Below are 15911 nucleotides of genomic sequence, written 5' to 3'. Positions count from 1 at the left end.
CATTTCCGTAAGGCAGTGCGCATTGAAGAAACTGCCGGACGGTTCCTGTGCACAAACACAGGAGAGGAGGGCTGCAGGAGACAGCGAGCTGCAGGTTGTAAGGGCTGCAGAACGGCCGTCATCCTGTCCTGTCCATCGTGCTCTGCGAATGTCTTAGCCACGCTTTGACCTGGCGGCCAGGCTCCCAGCACACGCCAGGCCTCAGCAGAAGCTGCGTGTCCAGCCAAACCCTGAGCAGGAGCTGAGGGAACAGTTACAGTGGTGGCAACGTCATGGCAGGCAGAAGGGGACGGGTGTCAGAGCAGGCAGCAGGTCACTTGTGGCCATGTCACAGTGGGCAGCAGGTCACTGCTGTGTCACAGTGGGCAGCAGAGTCAGCAGTGGCCACGTCACTGTAGTGTCACAGTGGGTCTGTGAGACGGCCGTGCCGGGGTACGAGAGCGGACACGGGGCGGTGGGTCCTGCATCCTGGAGGAGCGTCTGGATGATGAACGCAGGGTTGAGCTCCCACATGGCTGTTGCCACTAAGGAGCAACTCGCCAGCGTAAGGCGGATCAGGACAGACTTCTGGGATGGGATGGAGCACAGCTTCCAGATGCCCAGCATCACCGACAAAGGTACAGGCATCCACAGCCACCACAGGAGGGTTGCCGTGACCAACAGCGGCAGCGCTGAGCGAGCCAGACCACACCACAGCCATCTCCAGGGCGTCTCCATCTGGGGCTGGGGACAGCAGTGACACTTTACATCTGCCAATGCACACAGATCAGAGGATGCTGAAGGGCTGAGAGCCAGCAGATACAGAGCGTGACCTGGTTTTCCTTTGCTTTCCAGAGCTAACAGCCGTCTGGGACGCGGTGGCTGGCTATGTCCAGAATCAGCTTCTGCTGCACAAGGTGAGGTGACACCTGCATCCTCCTAGTCCAGCCAGAGAAGTCGGGAGTCCCCATGGCCATGGGGCATGGCCTGCGGTTACTCGTCCCCTCCTCAGAGAGCAGGAAACCCACCCCAACAATCCCCATCAACCGACACACAGGGCTTGTGCGATGCGCCATGGCTGTGGCAGGTGGGATTGTACCGCAGGGAGAGCCCTGGATGCTCTCGGGCTGCCTCTGCCCTGACTCCAGCACTGCTCTTGTAAAGAGAAAGGCTGAGGGAGAGGACTTGGCATCTCCTCCTTAAAGCTCTCCCCACTGCCCTGGCTTACGCCTCTGAACAGCAGGAGTGGTCAGGGGCGGGTCCAAAGCCCCATCTCTGGTCAGGGTCACCCCCAACTCTTCCCTTCAGCAAGTCCTCACCCTTGGGCCCTTCCCTTCTCTTCCACTCACAGGGGGTCCGAATTCCAACCCTTGGCTCCTTCGATGTGGTCCCAACACAGACCCAGGTTGGGAATGGAATTGGGATTCTGTGGAGGCCTGTGTTTCGCCTCGCCAGGTGCCTTGGTGAAGTCCACAATCTCATGGACAATAAAGACGACGTGCCTGGTAAGACAATGGATTAAACACTGGCGCACTGCGCTGTTGGGGTGAAGGGGGGGAACACATCCCCTTCTAAGAGCAAACTGCCCCTCTGTGGAGCAGGCCCAGTAACGGCGCCTTTCTGGGCCACGACTGCAAAAAGCAGCCCTTGAGAAAGGCATGTGGAAGGGCCACGAGGTGATCATCTCTGTCCCTCTCGTGTGATTTTCCAGGCAAGAAGGAGCTGGAGCCTCTGAAATATGCCAAGGTGACCAAGGATGCCTCTGTGTCCCGACAAAAAGTGATGGATTGCATCCTAGGCACCACCTCCCTCTTGTCTCTCTGCCTGGGGAAGGGGGAGAACATCGCCCTTGTCCTCAGGGATGTGGGGGTGCTCCTCATTGAAGGCAAGAGGGTGCAAATGAGATTCTACTATGACTTCCTGGAGAGGCTATCTGGGAAGAGGATCCAGGAAGAGGCTACATTCAAGGTGAGCCTTTGGCTTCCACCACCGCTTTGGGAGACCCACAGCGGTTCCCCAGCACTGCTTGCGTGCGGCCTGAAAGGACACGGCCCATGCTCAGGCCAGGAGAGAGCACGGTTCCAGCAGCTCTTGCTGCCCTCAACTCCTCCACGACTGAGTACCTTGCCCACGTTGAGGATGTCCTGCCATCTCCATGTTCCCGCACTGCAGGTTCCCCAGCTGCTGGATGTGGTGGTGTCGCCCATGGTACCCATTGCTTCCCTGACCTTCACTGGTCGCGTCATCGTCCTTCCCGAGTGAGTCCATCGGCAGCTTTGGCCTCTGGCACGCACGAACAGGACAGGGCAGGGGATGGGGCGTGGCTGACTTAGGAAAACAACGGTCTGTACAACAGTGCCAGGCTCTGCCTGTGAGCAGGAGACCATGGCAAGTGGCAAGGGCCAGTGGTGCCGTGGCCATGCTGGTGTCGTCTTTTGTCTCCAGGTTTGAACTGGAGGTGGTGGCCAAATCACCGCCCAGGGATTCCCTGAAGGCCTTGAAAAATGCTCCTAGTGAGGACAAGTGCAAGGAGGAAAAGGGTTTGCGACCTGTCACACGGGGCAAAGAAGGTAAAGCCGCTCCCGAGTCCTTTCCCTAGCTTGGGCAACCTTCTTCTGCCATCTGATGGGAAAACTCGCAGGCAATGACCGTCACAAAATGTGACTTGCGTCAAAGCTTCATGCAGAGCTCGGCGCAGTCTTTTCTCCTAAAGACTTGCTGGCTTCACAAGAACCCAGCCCTGGGGTGGGATGTGCCCAGGACGCCCAGCCCCGAGTACAGCAGGAGGGTGGGCATCCAAGGACCTTTCCTCACTCGGGGAATTACATCTCCAAAGGAGACTCTGTCACCTCCCTGGCATTATTCAACTCCTCCTGCCACATCTGGCACCGTTAATGCGTCTGCAGAAGAGCCCGACAAGCACCGCTGTTGGGGAAGGTGCCAGGTTTTGGGAGGTGGTGGCTGCGAGGGGGCAGATCAGCCCTCTCGGAGGTTTTGGGAAGAGGCCTGAGCACCCCTGTGTGTCACAGGGGTCAGCAGCGTCACAGCCATGCTCTCCTGACGAGGTCTCTCCTTCCTGGTTCCAGTGGGATTTCCTGAACTGCCCTTGCCTGCCCCTGCCAGCTCGACTGGTAATGAACGCAAGCAGCTCAGGGACGAGGAGGCGGTGGGGGGGAGGAAGAACCCTCGGGTCAGGTGAGTCTGGAGGTTCAGGGCTGACGTCTCCATGGAGTCGTTTCCTGACCCAGCAAGAGCCCACTCCCCAGCCCCGAACACTCGCCACTCATCGCTGCCCTACAGAGTCCAGAGGGGCGGGATGGGGCTGCCGGGAGCCCTCCCTTTCACAGGGCTGGTTCCCCTCCTTCCCTTCGGGAGAGCCCCAGCGTGGCCTCCTGAGCTGCGCATGGGGGCAGCCGTGTGCCAGTCGAGGGTCCCGTCTCAGGGGCTTTCCTCGCTGGAGCTGAGCACAGCCATCGACTGAGCTGCTGGTGCTGCGCCATCAGGCACCTGGCTCATGAGGGAACGATGCGGCCCCAAACACACCGCGTCCTCACACAGACCCCTCCCACTGTGTCCTTTCAGGCGCCTACCAGCGATCTCAGGGGCCTCCTCTGGAAAAGAACAGCCCATGACCGGCCAACCCAAGGGCAAACCCGTGCCCAAAGGCCAAGCATCAAAGCTGAGCCAAGCACAGACAGCGAAACCTCGGAAGTGCAGAGGAGGAGGAGAAGGCGAAAAGAAAGTTCCTGTTGGAAGCAAATTACTGTCAGCGAGCTCTGAGGCCAGGGTGCCTGAGCAGCCCACCTACAAGTTCTTCACTGCACAGCCACCAAGACCTGAGACCGCACAATTACCAATATCAAGGCCTGAGAGGTTCTGGTCCGTGCTGAAAGAGCCGCAGAAGACCATATTAGCGGGATACAGATTTGAGCCCCCAATTTTCATGCCACCAGTGTACGAGGGGTCCAGGTCTACACAGTGCCCCCCACTGAAGACCAGGTCCAGGATGCCACGGCCCTGGCTGGAGTGACGAGGGCTTGGGGTGCCCGGAGCAGAGGGAGCCCCCCCTGGGGTGGCAAACCAGGTACGTGATTGGCACCGGTGTCATTCCTGGGTGCTAAGGAGGAGAAAGGCTTTTGGGGTGGGGCTGGCACAGCTGGGAGCAAAGGGCTGCTGCTGGAGAGGCTGCAGAGAAGGGGTAAACAGAGGGAGAGAAACGGCTGCCCTCCCATCAGCGTCCTGACCTGAACCCATCCAGAGGGCCCGCGTGCGCGCAAAGAGCTCCCCAAACCGGCAGCATTGTTTTAGAAGTCTCTCTGCTTTTGCAGCAAGTCCTCTGTCTTCGGGACACAAGGAGCTCGGGAAAGAGAGGAATAAAACCACGGAAGAGAAGTTGCAGAAGTGTTCTGACTCCAGCTGTTCGGAATGGTCCTTCACCAGAACGGGGCAGGAGGGTTTGCAGCTGGCCATGGCTCTAGGATCAGCCCAGCAGGGTCCTGCAAGCGGGGCCATCGGAGGGCCCTTCCCTCAGGACCTTTTGCGTGGGTGCTACGGAAAGGAACCTGCGTTCTGGGGCAAGAGAGGTGTCGTAGTTCAGCCCCGATCAGGACCAGACTACGCAGTCTCTCTCTCACTCCCCCCACCCTCCGAGAGAACGGGGAGAGAAAATATAAGGAAAAACGGCTCGAGGTTTGAGATAAGGACAGGGAGAAATCCTTAAAGTTACCGTCACGGGCAAAACAGACTCGACTTGGGGAAAACTATTCATTTATTACTACAAACAGCAGGAGAATGAGACAGAGAACAAGATAACCTCCCTCCACCCCTCCCTCTTCCCGGGCTTAACATGTTATCTCTACTACCTTCCCCTCCCAAGCGGCACAGGGGGGAAGAGGGAATGGGGGTTGCGGTCAGTTCATCACATGTTGTTTCACGCCGCTGCTTCATGGTTGGGGGAAGAACTCCTCGCATTCCTCCCCTGCTCCATCGTGGGGTCCCTCCCACGGGCCACAGTCCTTCGTGGAACTGCTCCGGCGTGGGTCATCTCTTCCACGGGTGCAGTCCCTCTAGAACAGCTGTCCCAGCGGGCCCTCCACGGGCCACAGCTGCCTTCAGGCATCCACCTCCCCCGGTACGGGGTCCTTCACGGGCTCCAAGTGGATCTCTGCTCCTCCGTGGGCCTCCATGGGCTGCAGGGGGACAACCTGCTCCACCATGGTCGTCACCACAGGCTGCAGGGGAATCTTGGCCAGGAGCTGCATTACTCCTCCCCCTCCTTCTGAACTGACCTTGGCACCTGCAGCCGTTCCTCACAACAGGCTGGTAGATGTCTCTCAGGATCTTTTTTTACATCTTATTCATTTCTCCTCTCCTCTCCACTTCTTGCAGCCGGGCTGGACCGAGTCGGGCCCAGTCGGCTGCCTGGCGAGAGGCCAGAGGGTGAGGCCTGCAAGGCCCATGAGGCCTGTGCCTCCCCCTCTGCGCCTCTGTCCCCGCTCAGCTTCTTCACATCGTCTCTTCTCTTTTTTTTTTTTTTCTGTTTTCCCCTTCTTAAATACGTTATTGCAGAGGCGTTATCATGGAACATTCTGCTACCAATCGGCTCGGCCTTGGCCAGCAGCAGGTCCGCCCTAGGCCTTGCCAAGTCCCCTGAACAAAGGGCAGCGACTTCTAGCAGTTTCCTACAGAAGCTACCACCTTAGGCCCCCCTCACTAACAAAACCACGACAAGAGGGCAAGTGGGCACCTGGAGCAATGTTGTGAAGAACTGGATGTCCCCGCAGTGGACAGGAGAGGATGCAAGTGCGGCTGGGGAGGCACGGAGGGCAGCTCCGTGCAGGGGCAGTGGAGGCCACCTGAGCTTTCACCCAGGGCCGTCAGGGAGCGGGGAAGGAAAGAGCGCAAGGCTGAGCCCAGCTCCGCTGCGCTGGACTTTCTCCTTCCTCCTGGGGTAGAGCCAGGGCTCTCTACTACCCTATTTCCCTCCCAGAGTATCCAATTTATGTCCCATTTACACCTCTGCTTAGGAAATCCTCCAAGTAGCTCTGCCGTTTGGCCATCCCGTGGGCCACCCGCAGCCACAGGAGCTCCGTCTCCAGTCCCAGCACTATGGCGCTCGTGCGGCCTCCCGTGACCTGGCATTTTCCTCCTTGCCCAAATCCATCCTGTTCGACTCGGGAACCAAAGTGTCCTTAGGGGAAGCTTCTGCTTAGGCTCCCCTCAGCATGCGGGGGAAGGGCCCACCCTGACGTCACCCTAAAGATTCAAGCCCTGACCTTCAGCAAAGGTTGCTCCTGAGGAGAACAGCGCCAGTGAGTGAGGAGCGTCTGCAAAGCTGGAGGGCACTTTGCAGGGGCGCACCTTTCTGCACCGCTTTGCAAGAGATCCCCAGGGGCCAGGCTGGGAATTTGAACATCCTGGTGAGGTGCCAAAGTGGAGAGATCTACGCAGATTTGGGAGCTCGGTGCTGGGATGAGCTGCGTCTCGCTGGGGAGTCTGGAGTGTCACCCTGTCCAGCCGAGCTTCGCAAATCGGGTCTTTCTCCTGAGGGAAATCATAAACCCATGGAGTAATTCTGCTTGGCGGGGACACTGAGAGGTTTCCAGCCCAACTCCAAGCTCAGAGCAGCTCCCATCAGGCTGACCAAGGACATGCCCAGCTGAGGTATGAACACCACCACAGTCTTGCCCCTCTGGCTATGAGATCTGTCCACGCTTTGGGTTAAAAAGTCCTCCTTTTGAAGTCCCGAATCATCATTTTTCATTGCCAGCCTTCATGTTTAGGGCACAAAGCCTCATTTCTTAGTCCAAAGCTGCATCTTGAAGCCACAAAATCCTATTTAAAGGGTCCCAAATCCTCAATTTAGAGACTAAATCATCATTTTCAGGGTCCAAAGGCTCATTTTTTAAGGTGCAGTGATATGTTTTTAAAGTTCAAACTTGAAGCCTAATTTGTAGGATCCAGTCTGTAATTTTTAGGGCATAAAGCCTCTTCTTATTTTTTTTTTTTTTAGAATACAGTAGAGTAGAGTATTTAAGTTGGAAGAGACCGACAACGATCATCTGGTCAAACTGCCTGACCAGTTCAGGCCTGACCACGTTAAAGCTCGTTAATACCGACACTGCCCAAGTGCCTCTTAAACACTGGCAGGCTTCGGGCATCGACTTCTCATGGCCAAAGTCTCATTTTTAAGGTCCAAAGCCTCATTTTTATTTTCCAGACCTCAATTTTGAGGGCCTGAACTCTCTCCTACAGATTTCAAAGCCTCATTTTTATGGTCCAAACCTTCACTTTAGGTCCAATGTCTAAAATGTGGCCTGACACCTAATTTTCAGGGTCAAAGCCTCCAGGGCAAAGTCTCCTTTTTAGAGCCCAAACATTGCTTTAAGACACTGAAGCTCATTGCAGTGTCCAAAGCCTCATTTCCGTTTCCAAACCATCCGTTACAGGGCTCCAAGCTTCATTTCTGGAGTCCAAATTCTCTTTCACAGGGCCCTAACCCCACTTCTACAGCTCAAAGCCTTCATTTTAGGAATCACAACATTATTCAGGCCTAGAGCTTCATTTTAAGCGTCTAAACTCTCATTTTTAGGGCAAAGCCCACTTTTTATAGGTCCAAAGATGCACCGAGAGAGTCTGCACTCTCACTTTTGGCCTGCAGGAAAGGCGGCAAGAGTGGAAAAAGCTGGGCACCCTGCAGGGGCGGGGCAGGCTGGCTCCACCAATCACGCCGTGTGGGAGAGCAGCACGTGATGATTGATAAGCTGTCTGACCCGTCATTAGATGGGAGGAGCAAGGGGGAAATCCCAGGCAGCCAATCAGAGCCAGCATTGCCTCAGGGCAGGCCCAAACCGGGGCAGAGTGACAGAAATAATTTCAAACTATTTCTTCTCTAGTGTTGTACAGGTCTCGGCTATCGGAATTTAGCTTCTTTGTCCTGTTTCTGTGCTGTTCTTGAAGGAACTTTGTAGAGCTCCTGGAGAGATAACTTTGATCACAAAACTCAATGTAAGAAATTGTGCCACTGAGTAATACCACGCTGTGAAAACTGAGCAGCTCATGAGAGAGAAGGAAAATCAGCTCTTGTGTGCCACTGCTTAATTAACCGAGGCAGATCAAGGGACTGGCGTGGATCTGGTTTAGGAAGAGGTGAGACTGCGGTTTTGTGGTGTCTTCTCCTACAACAGGAAGTGGTAGTTCTGGACTGCTGATGCCAATTCTGTTGCTAACCGTCTGGATAGATCTTTGGTATCTTTCCTGTGTTTCCCCTGATCCTCCTGGGCTCATCTATGCTTATGCTACTTTGGAGTGATGATCTACAAAACCAAGAGCATTTTTGGCAAAGAATTCGTTTTGTCTTTAATGGCACATGGACTATTTGGAGGAGTTCTTTTTGTTTGTTTGTTTGTTTGTTTGTGGGTTTTTTTGCTTGTTTGTTTGTTTTTTTCCGAACTGACCTGTTGATGTGTGAGGATGAAAATACTGCCTCATCCGGATAGATGGACTAGAGTCACTCAGCAGCCCTGCTTGACTTCCTCAAATGAAAGCATTTTATGTACAGAGTAAGTGCTGCCACTGTGTTCCTACACACAGTGTTAGCGTACAGGATCCAGAAGGAGTGCATGGTGTTAACGAATCCAGAAACTGTGGTCTGGTATCGTGTCTGTCTAGATGCAGAGGAGGGGAGCAGCTCCTGTGAGGAGGCGGAGGAGGAGAAGAAGAGGTTGAAAGAGTAGCAGCTACAGGAAAAGACAGGTAAACCGATTGTAGGTGTTAGAGATGGTTGTAGGAATGCAAGACCGACTTGTGTAACTTCAGGAAAAACGCTGTTTAAACACAAAAGGCAAAGGAACTCAACAGACAGCAGCTGATGTTAGAGAAGAACGTAGGAATTACTGTTGTGGTGGCAAACGTTGAAACGGAGTAATTACGACAGGCTCTGAAAACGGAAACAAGAAAACCTCTAGAAGTCAGGATGCTTGTTATACCCAGTAGTAGCTGGGTATAATGAGGTGTGTGGACTATGCTGAAGCCCTTTTGGACAAAATCAGCCAAAAGTGGTGGAATAAATGTACCAGCACTTTTCCTGTTCTTTGCACAAAGTACTTCTCTGGCAAAAATCTGCAAAGAGGAGGAGGTCGGTGCTTTCTCTGTTATTTGGTAGGTCATTACTGATACTGCTAATAAATCTGAAATAACTCCCAGCTCAAGAAGCTAAAGGTGTCCTTTCTGTGAATGTGGTGCTGAGTCAGATGAAAGCAGCTTCCCGGTGGAATGGTGCTGGGACCTCTCGGCATGGATTGTGTCTGCCCGCCTCTTCCTGCTTGCCCGTGGCCCAGTAGGAGGTAGAGAGAAGGAGCCCAACACATTGCAGAAGCAGGGTAATTGTTTATTGGAAGCGCAATATGTGGATGCGTTAGATGAGTACTGGCTCTCCTTGTCTGTAATGATTTGATTTTGGTGTTTCAGCTCTGTAGGCACGCTTCTTGTGAACAGACAGAAGCCTGGTGTAATGCTTGAGTGTGGGAAGGCAGCCTGGGCTAAGGGTCTGGGTGTTCCTGGCCCCTTGGCTGTAGCGGTTTGAGGAGGGGGGTGGGGAGAAGCAGGTCGTGTGGTTGTTGAGCTGTCGGGGAGCAATGCCTTGGTGGTTCCCCTGCGGGGCCTGCAGAAGAGTCCCTTGTCCTGCTTGGGCAGCCAAGCTGGTTGTCGTGGTCCCCCAGCTGCTGGCAAGGGCTTTTCCAAAAGGGCCAGGAAGGTCTCTCAAACAGGGTGAGGGATTTGAGGGAGGGAGGCAGCACAGGGAAATTTGTGCGCGGGGAAATAAAACTCGGTGATGCACGTTCTGGAAGGGGAAGGTGACGCTGCTTTCCCAGCTCTTTCCTCAGGGGCGTTGGATGTGCTGGTGTGTTAGGCTCCTGTGGTCAGTGGCACCAAGGCCAAGGCAGGGATGGCTTGTGTGTGAGACAGAGGAGAAGGGATGGCACCTATCAGGTCCTTCCCTTGTCTCTTGACGGGTGACGAACGACTGGCTTTTGGGCAGCTTGGTCTCGCGGGTACTTGGTGTTGGTTTTCCCAGGGGGATTCTGTGGTTTGTAAAGGTGAGTTCCAGCTTCATCCTTGCCCTGCAGCAGAGGCAGAAGAGTTCCTTGGTTCCGGTTCTGTTTCCGTGGCGCCTGTGGGCAGATGTTGTCTGTGGGACTTCCGTGGCAGTTGGCCGCACTCCTGCATTGAGCGTGGAGCTGGAAGGAGGCGAGAGACGTGGCTCTGCGGTTCCTGCATCGCAGGAGCTGTAGGAGCACTTCACGCCTTCCCTGTGTCCTGTGGCATCGCCCATGTGGCATCTGCATCTCTGAGGAGCCTTGGGAGCCATGCCGTGTAAGGAAGGGCGGAGGAACAGCCCACCCAAGCATGTCCGGTTCCTGCTCCCCAGCACGAGCTGGCGGGAGGAGCCTGAGTGGGAGAGGAGACAGGCTGCTGCCACCGAGCTCTCAGCCCCAGCTGAGACCCATTGGCCGCCTGTCTCGATAGAGCGTGGGCAGACTGACGAGGCCGACCAGCCACCCGTCAGCAGCAATTGGCGGAGGAGACTTGCGGCTCGCCTGCGTGGACGGCGCAACCCCGCTCGACTGATGCCAGCCCCCCTGGTGCACCCGAGCCCCCAGTCCACTAACTTGGATTTGTGTGGTTTGTGTCCATTGTATTTATGAATTGAGGAAACCCTTTTGTGCCTGATGCACAGTCGTTGTTGTGTTACCTGTTGCATTTATCTGTTTCTTAAAGATGTGGAGAGGAGAGAAGGTGCTGCTGCGGAGCTGTCAGCCCCAGGGGATCTGTTGGCTGATGCCCTGTGCGTCTTGGAGGAAGATGGGCAGACTGGCAAGGATGATCGGCCACCCCTCAGGCGGAGGTGGTGGAGGAGACTTCTTGCCAGTCTGCGTGGATGGCACAGGAGCCGTGGAGGGAACAAGACCTGTGGAGCAAAGGCTGAGCCTCTGGCAGAGGCTGCTCCAGAGCCTCTGGCAGAGGCTCTTCCTCTGGCTGTTCCTCTGGCAGAGGCTGCTCCAGAGCCTCTGGCAGCGAGTGATCCTCTGGCAGAGGGTGATCCATATCCAGATCTTCATCTTCTGGCAGATCTTGTGCCAGATATTTGGGCAGATCTTCATGTTCTAGCACATCTTCTTGCAGATCCTCTGGGGGATCCAGACCAGTTTGCACAGAGTGTTAGTTAGTCTTAGTTTGTTTTCACTTGTGTTTGTCTGGTTCTCAAATATTTGTAATTTTCCTTTAAAAAAAAATCTGATAGTTCTGTTGTTGTTGTGTTGCAATAAATAATTGTAAAACTCGTTTAAAACTCATTTCTGTTGTGTTTTTTGAAAGTAAATGGCAAGTCTACCTACTACTTGTGTGTTGCTTTGTTTTTTGGGGGATGAAAGCAGATGGTTGCCAGTCACACTCGGTTTTGGTTAGTAATGGGTGGGTGTAACGGTGCAGTCTTTAGAGAAAGCCTGGTTGTGAGAGAAGGGGTTAAAAGAAAACTCCTAAGTAGGTATAGCATTAATCAATTGCAGCTGTGCACACTAAGGCAGATGGTGCTCTGTGCTTTACTAACCAGCCATCGTGCAGACTATCTAAAGCGAGAAGTCTTGTCTCCCTCCCAAGGACAGTTCTTGATAAGAGCGGAGGGGCCTTCTGCGTGAACCAGCCAGAACCGACCCTGCGGGCTGGACAAGAACCAAAGCATAACCGAGTCTGCACGAAAACAAAGGGTTACTAGCGGTGACGAAGAGGAGCAGCTCATCTTCATCCCCACGACCCCCGACGACCACCACCAGGAGGCACTGCGCAAGCACAGGTGGGGGGAGTTTATGAAAATGGCCCCTTGGGACTAATTTTAATATGAAGCGAGGATAGATCGTGCATATGTACAGGTGAATTACAGAACTTCATGTGTATGTAACACCTGGATGTATAAATTCAAAGTGAGGTGCCGCGTCAGGTGCGCACGGTTTTGGCGGGACTACCCCCCATGCTGCCCGGCGCTGAATAAACATACCTACTTTACAATCTCACAGATTGTGGAGTCCGTTTTCCACACGTCAGTTTGGCGAGCCAGCCAGGAGGATCTCTGCTTGGCTACGGGAGCAGCTGTGGAGCGGACACTCCTAGGCGCGCCCCGAGCACTTTCCTCGGAGGAGCCTCCGCTGCCAGCCGCTCACCGCGGGAGCAGACAACAACCTCCTGAAGCCGCGGACCAAACGGTATGTTTAATGGTAGGGGCCTGTAAGTCGTACGCGTGGCTGGGGCAGCTGGTAAATCGCGCAGAGACGTCTGGCGTGCAGCATAGTCCCCGTTGGGTGGGTACCCAGCTTGGTTGGTTTGGGGCGCCAATTGGGACTCCCTGACCGATAGAGCGGCCGCTAGCGATCTTGGGAGTGGATCGAGTGAGTCTGTGTTTTGCCGGTATTGATTTCTGGCTGTCGTAATAAGGCATTTGGCGTTGGCTACTGGTTTGGACTTGTTGAACCACAGTGTTCGTGTGAGGGATTTTTGTGTGTGTGATCTTCTGTGCTGCGTGGTAAAATTCTATGTTGTGTGCAGGACCTTCTACAGTGTAAATACCTGTGTTGTGAGAGCGTGAGTGAGTCCCGGGAATCTGAGCAACGCTGTGACTGTGTGTGTGGCGTGAGGTCTGTCCAGCCACCCCTAGCCACCCAGATTCTTCTGAGGTGGGCTAGAAAGCAAGGGGACTTTCCTCTTTCTGAAGTTTCTTGTATGATTGTGTGACCACTGTGAGTGTGCAGATGTCCATGAGAGTGTGGACACTGTGAGCACCTTTGTATGTCGGCACGAAGAGAGCTTACATAGAGGTGTGAGAGACGATTTTCTGTGTGGATTGTATTGTTTGTGTGCGAAGACTGAACTGGATCCAAAGTGTGTGTTTGTAACCGCGGTAGTAGTTTATTGTGTTTTGTCATTGTAGATTCCTTTGTTGCCTTGTGGTGGGACCCCGATGGTCCTGAATGGTGTCCTTTACACCACGATAACTCTTGTAAACCTGTATTTGTTCCAGAGTGTAAGTGTTGTAGTGAAAAGTTGTGGGTAGAGTTTGGCTGGGATTTTGAGTGTTCTAACTGTAAAATTTAGACAGAAATTAGGATAGGAAAGAAAGGGCTCTGTTTGTGTACGGCAGAAAAGAGGGATAAATAATAAATCAATAAATATGGGAGGGGGTCAGAGTGGAGGAATATTAAGGAAAAGTCCTCTAGGTTGTGTACTTGCTCACTGGAAAGATATTGTTGGGACTGGAGGTACAGAAAGTAAGAAGACCCTTATCAAATATTGCAATCAGTGGTGGCCGTTGTATAAGCTAGAAGGCAAGGCTAAGTGGCCACTCAATGGGTCAATAGATTATAACACCCTTTTACACCTGATGCTGTTTTTAAGAAGAGAAGGGAAATGGGACGAGGTTTCCTATGCAGATATGTTTTTCACCCTCCGAAACCACCCGGAGTGGCAAAGGGGCTGTGGAATGGTACCCCCACAGGACCCTATGGTACTCGCGCTTGAGCGAGAAAACAACAAGGAGCGTAGAGGTAAACTGAGGCGGTGCTGTTCTGCATGTAGCATTGGACAAAGATGTACTAAGACAGATAAAATTCACCAGACATCAGAACAAGATTTAACTGATTTGTTTAAGCCTCCCCCTCGACCACAGGAACAGGATGCGGACTCGGACAGAGCTTCGACCCCCCCGGACAGCCCCGTATCTTCCCATACCAGGAAGAAATCTGCTCCAACGGTTTTGCAAGCACCTCTCCGGGAGGCGGTGGGGCCAGATGGTGGGATGATGTTAATCAAAGTACCCTTTTCTACTGCTGACCTAGGGGAATGGAAAAAGATTGCAAAAGATTATAGAAGTGACCCGGTAAGTGTAACTAAACATTTCCAATTTATTGTAAAACAACACAATCCTGATTGGAAGGATATACAACTATTACTGCAATAGATGACTGTGACAGAGAAACAACTGATTTTAACAACAGCAGGGAAGCTGGCCGAAGACCATTATAAGATTACAGGAGGGGATATTAAGGAATATTTCCCTCTCCAAGATCCAAAGTGGGATGTTAATAGATCTGTACATATGGTAAGATTACAGGCGTATCAGGAGTGGACTTCAAAGGGAATGGAGAGGGCAATCCCCAAAACTATAAATTGGTCAGCTTTGTATGCAATCAGACAGGGCCCTTCCAAGTCCCCATCTGAGTTCCTGGATCGACTGAGGGACGCGATGCGCCGCAGCACACCGCTGGATCCTGGGTCAGAGAAAAAACCCTGGAACCGCAGTGGGAAGGACCGTATCAGGTACTCCTCACCTTCTTCACAGCAATCAAGATCAGAGAGCAGAGCGCCTGGATACACCGCACTAGGGTAAAAAGAGCACCTAAGTCTACATGGAGGGTCACACAAGTACAGCCTCAAAAACTTGTATTATCACGACGCTAGTCGTTATCCTGACAAATAAAGTCGGGGCACGGGAAAGTAACACATTTCTGCAGCTCCATGAAAAAGTTGCTAAAGTCATGAGTTGGTCTGACTGTTGGTTATGCTCGCATCTGCCGAAAAACGTGGGAGTGGACACCCCGTAACGGCTATGGTCTTCCCAAAAGGTCTCAAGGCTTTCCTAGGCATGTCTCCCGAGGCATATGCAGAGATAAAATGGGAAGATCTTAATTGGCAGATAAACTTAAATTTATGGGATGAAACCCAAGGTGTACCGTGCATTCAAGGGTGCAATTTTACAACTGCCGCACCACTTGTGGGGGAAACTAGCACTGCTCCAAGGTGTAAGGGGAAGACATTTGTAGGACAGTACCCCAATTGTACCAGCTATCTTCAGTGGGCAGGAGACCAGATCCCAAAGGCCAAAGGCGCTAAATACTTGTGGACAAAAGACAAGTCCACAAGAATAAAAAAAATCAAACTGATGGGATTCCCCGCCCCACATGGTTGGTACTGGATTTGTGGACATACAGGATATAAAGTCTTGCCATTTGATTGGGCTGGCCGATGTACTATAGGGATCATAATACCTAACATCACTGTTACGCGGAACCTGACCTACCTTAACACACCAAAATTCTTACACGCCCACATGAGACTCTTTCGGCAGAGGCGTGGTAACAACCCCCTAATAGACAGGCCCACTGGCTTTCATAGTTTTGTGCGGTGGTTTATTCCATGGTTGGGAGTGAGTGAGTTAGAAAAGGCTTTAGTAAATATTTCAGCTGCTGTGGAAAGTCTCGGTACTGCGATAGGGGATGCAATCCAAGCCCTCCAAGAGGAGACTTCTTCCCTGAAAAAAATGGTCCTCCAGAATAGACTGGGTTTGGATATGTTGTTTGCCCAGCAAGGGGGATTGTGTACTGCTACAGGCGAGCATTGTTGTACATATGTAAACCAAGAAAAAAGGATAGAGAAAGACTTATCTAAAATCTGGGAACAAACTAAAAGTTTTCGTGAAATAACCAGGGACAACATTTCCTGGGGATTTTCTGACTTGTGGGAAAAGTTAACCTCTTGGCTACCAAATTTAACATGGCTGAAACAACTATTTATTGTAACAATTATAATTGGAGTTTTATTCATAATCCTTTTTATAACAATTCGGTATGACTTTTCGTGTTTCCAAAGCACAGGAAATTCCTATAGTAATTGGAAGACAAACCAATTACGACAGAGGCTTAAGTCTAATCAATACTTTGAGAAAGTGCTAAATAAATAAACATTTTGCCAGAATTAGGTATACTAAAGGAATTTAATAATTCTCTAAAAAAGGGGGGACTGAGAGAAGGGGTTAAAGAAACTTTAATAGATATGGCATTTATTGATTATTGCTGTGCATGCTAATACATATGACGCTTTATGCTTTA

The 15911-nt window shown here is 52.4% G+C and overlaps 1 protein-coding gene across 1 annotated transcript; it reads left to right on the top strand.

Annotated features, from left to right (window-relative positions):
• The first annotated feature begins 325 nt into the window (after positions 1 to 325).
• LOC147600403 (coiled-coil domain-containing protein 81-like) lies at positions 326 to 4009 on the top strand. Its single transcript, XM_086751298.1, has 8 exons — positions 326 to 617; positions 835 to 896; positions 1331 to 1484; positions 1691 to 1947; positions 2152 to 2237; positions 2425 to 2549; positions 3066 to 3174; positions 3562 to 4009. The coding sequence occupies exons 1-8, from the start codon at positions 326 to 328 to the stop codon at positions 4007 to 4009; spliced, it is 1533 nt and encodes a 510-aa protein (XP_086607424.1).
• Positions 4010 to 15911: the final 11902 nt, after the last annotated feature.

The sequence above is a fragment of the Chlamydotis macqueenii genome, chromosome 6, assembly GCF_036417535.1.
Source record: "Chlamydotis macqueenii isolate bChlMac1 chromosome 6, bChlMac1.mat, whole genome shotgun sequence".
Classification (NCBI taxonomy): Eukaryota; Metazoa; Chordata; class Aves; order Otidiformes; family Otididae; genus Chlamydotis; species Chlamydotis macqueenii.
Note: the sequence above shows the minus strand (reverse complement) of the source record. Positions and strands in the feature narration are given on the sequence as shown.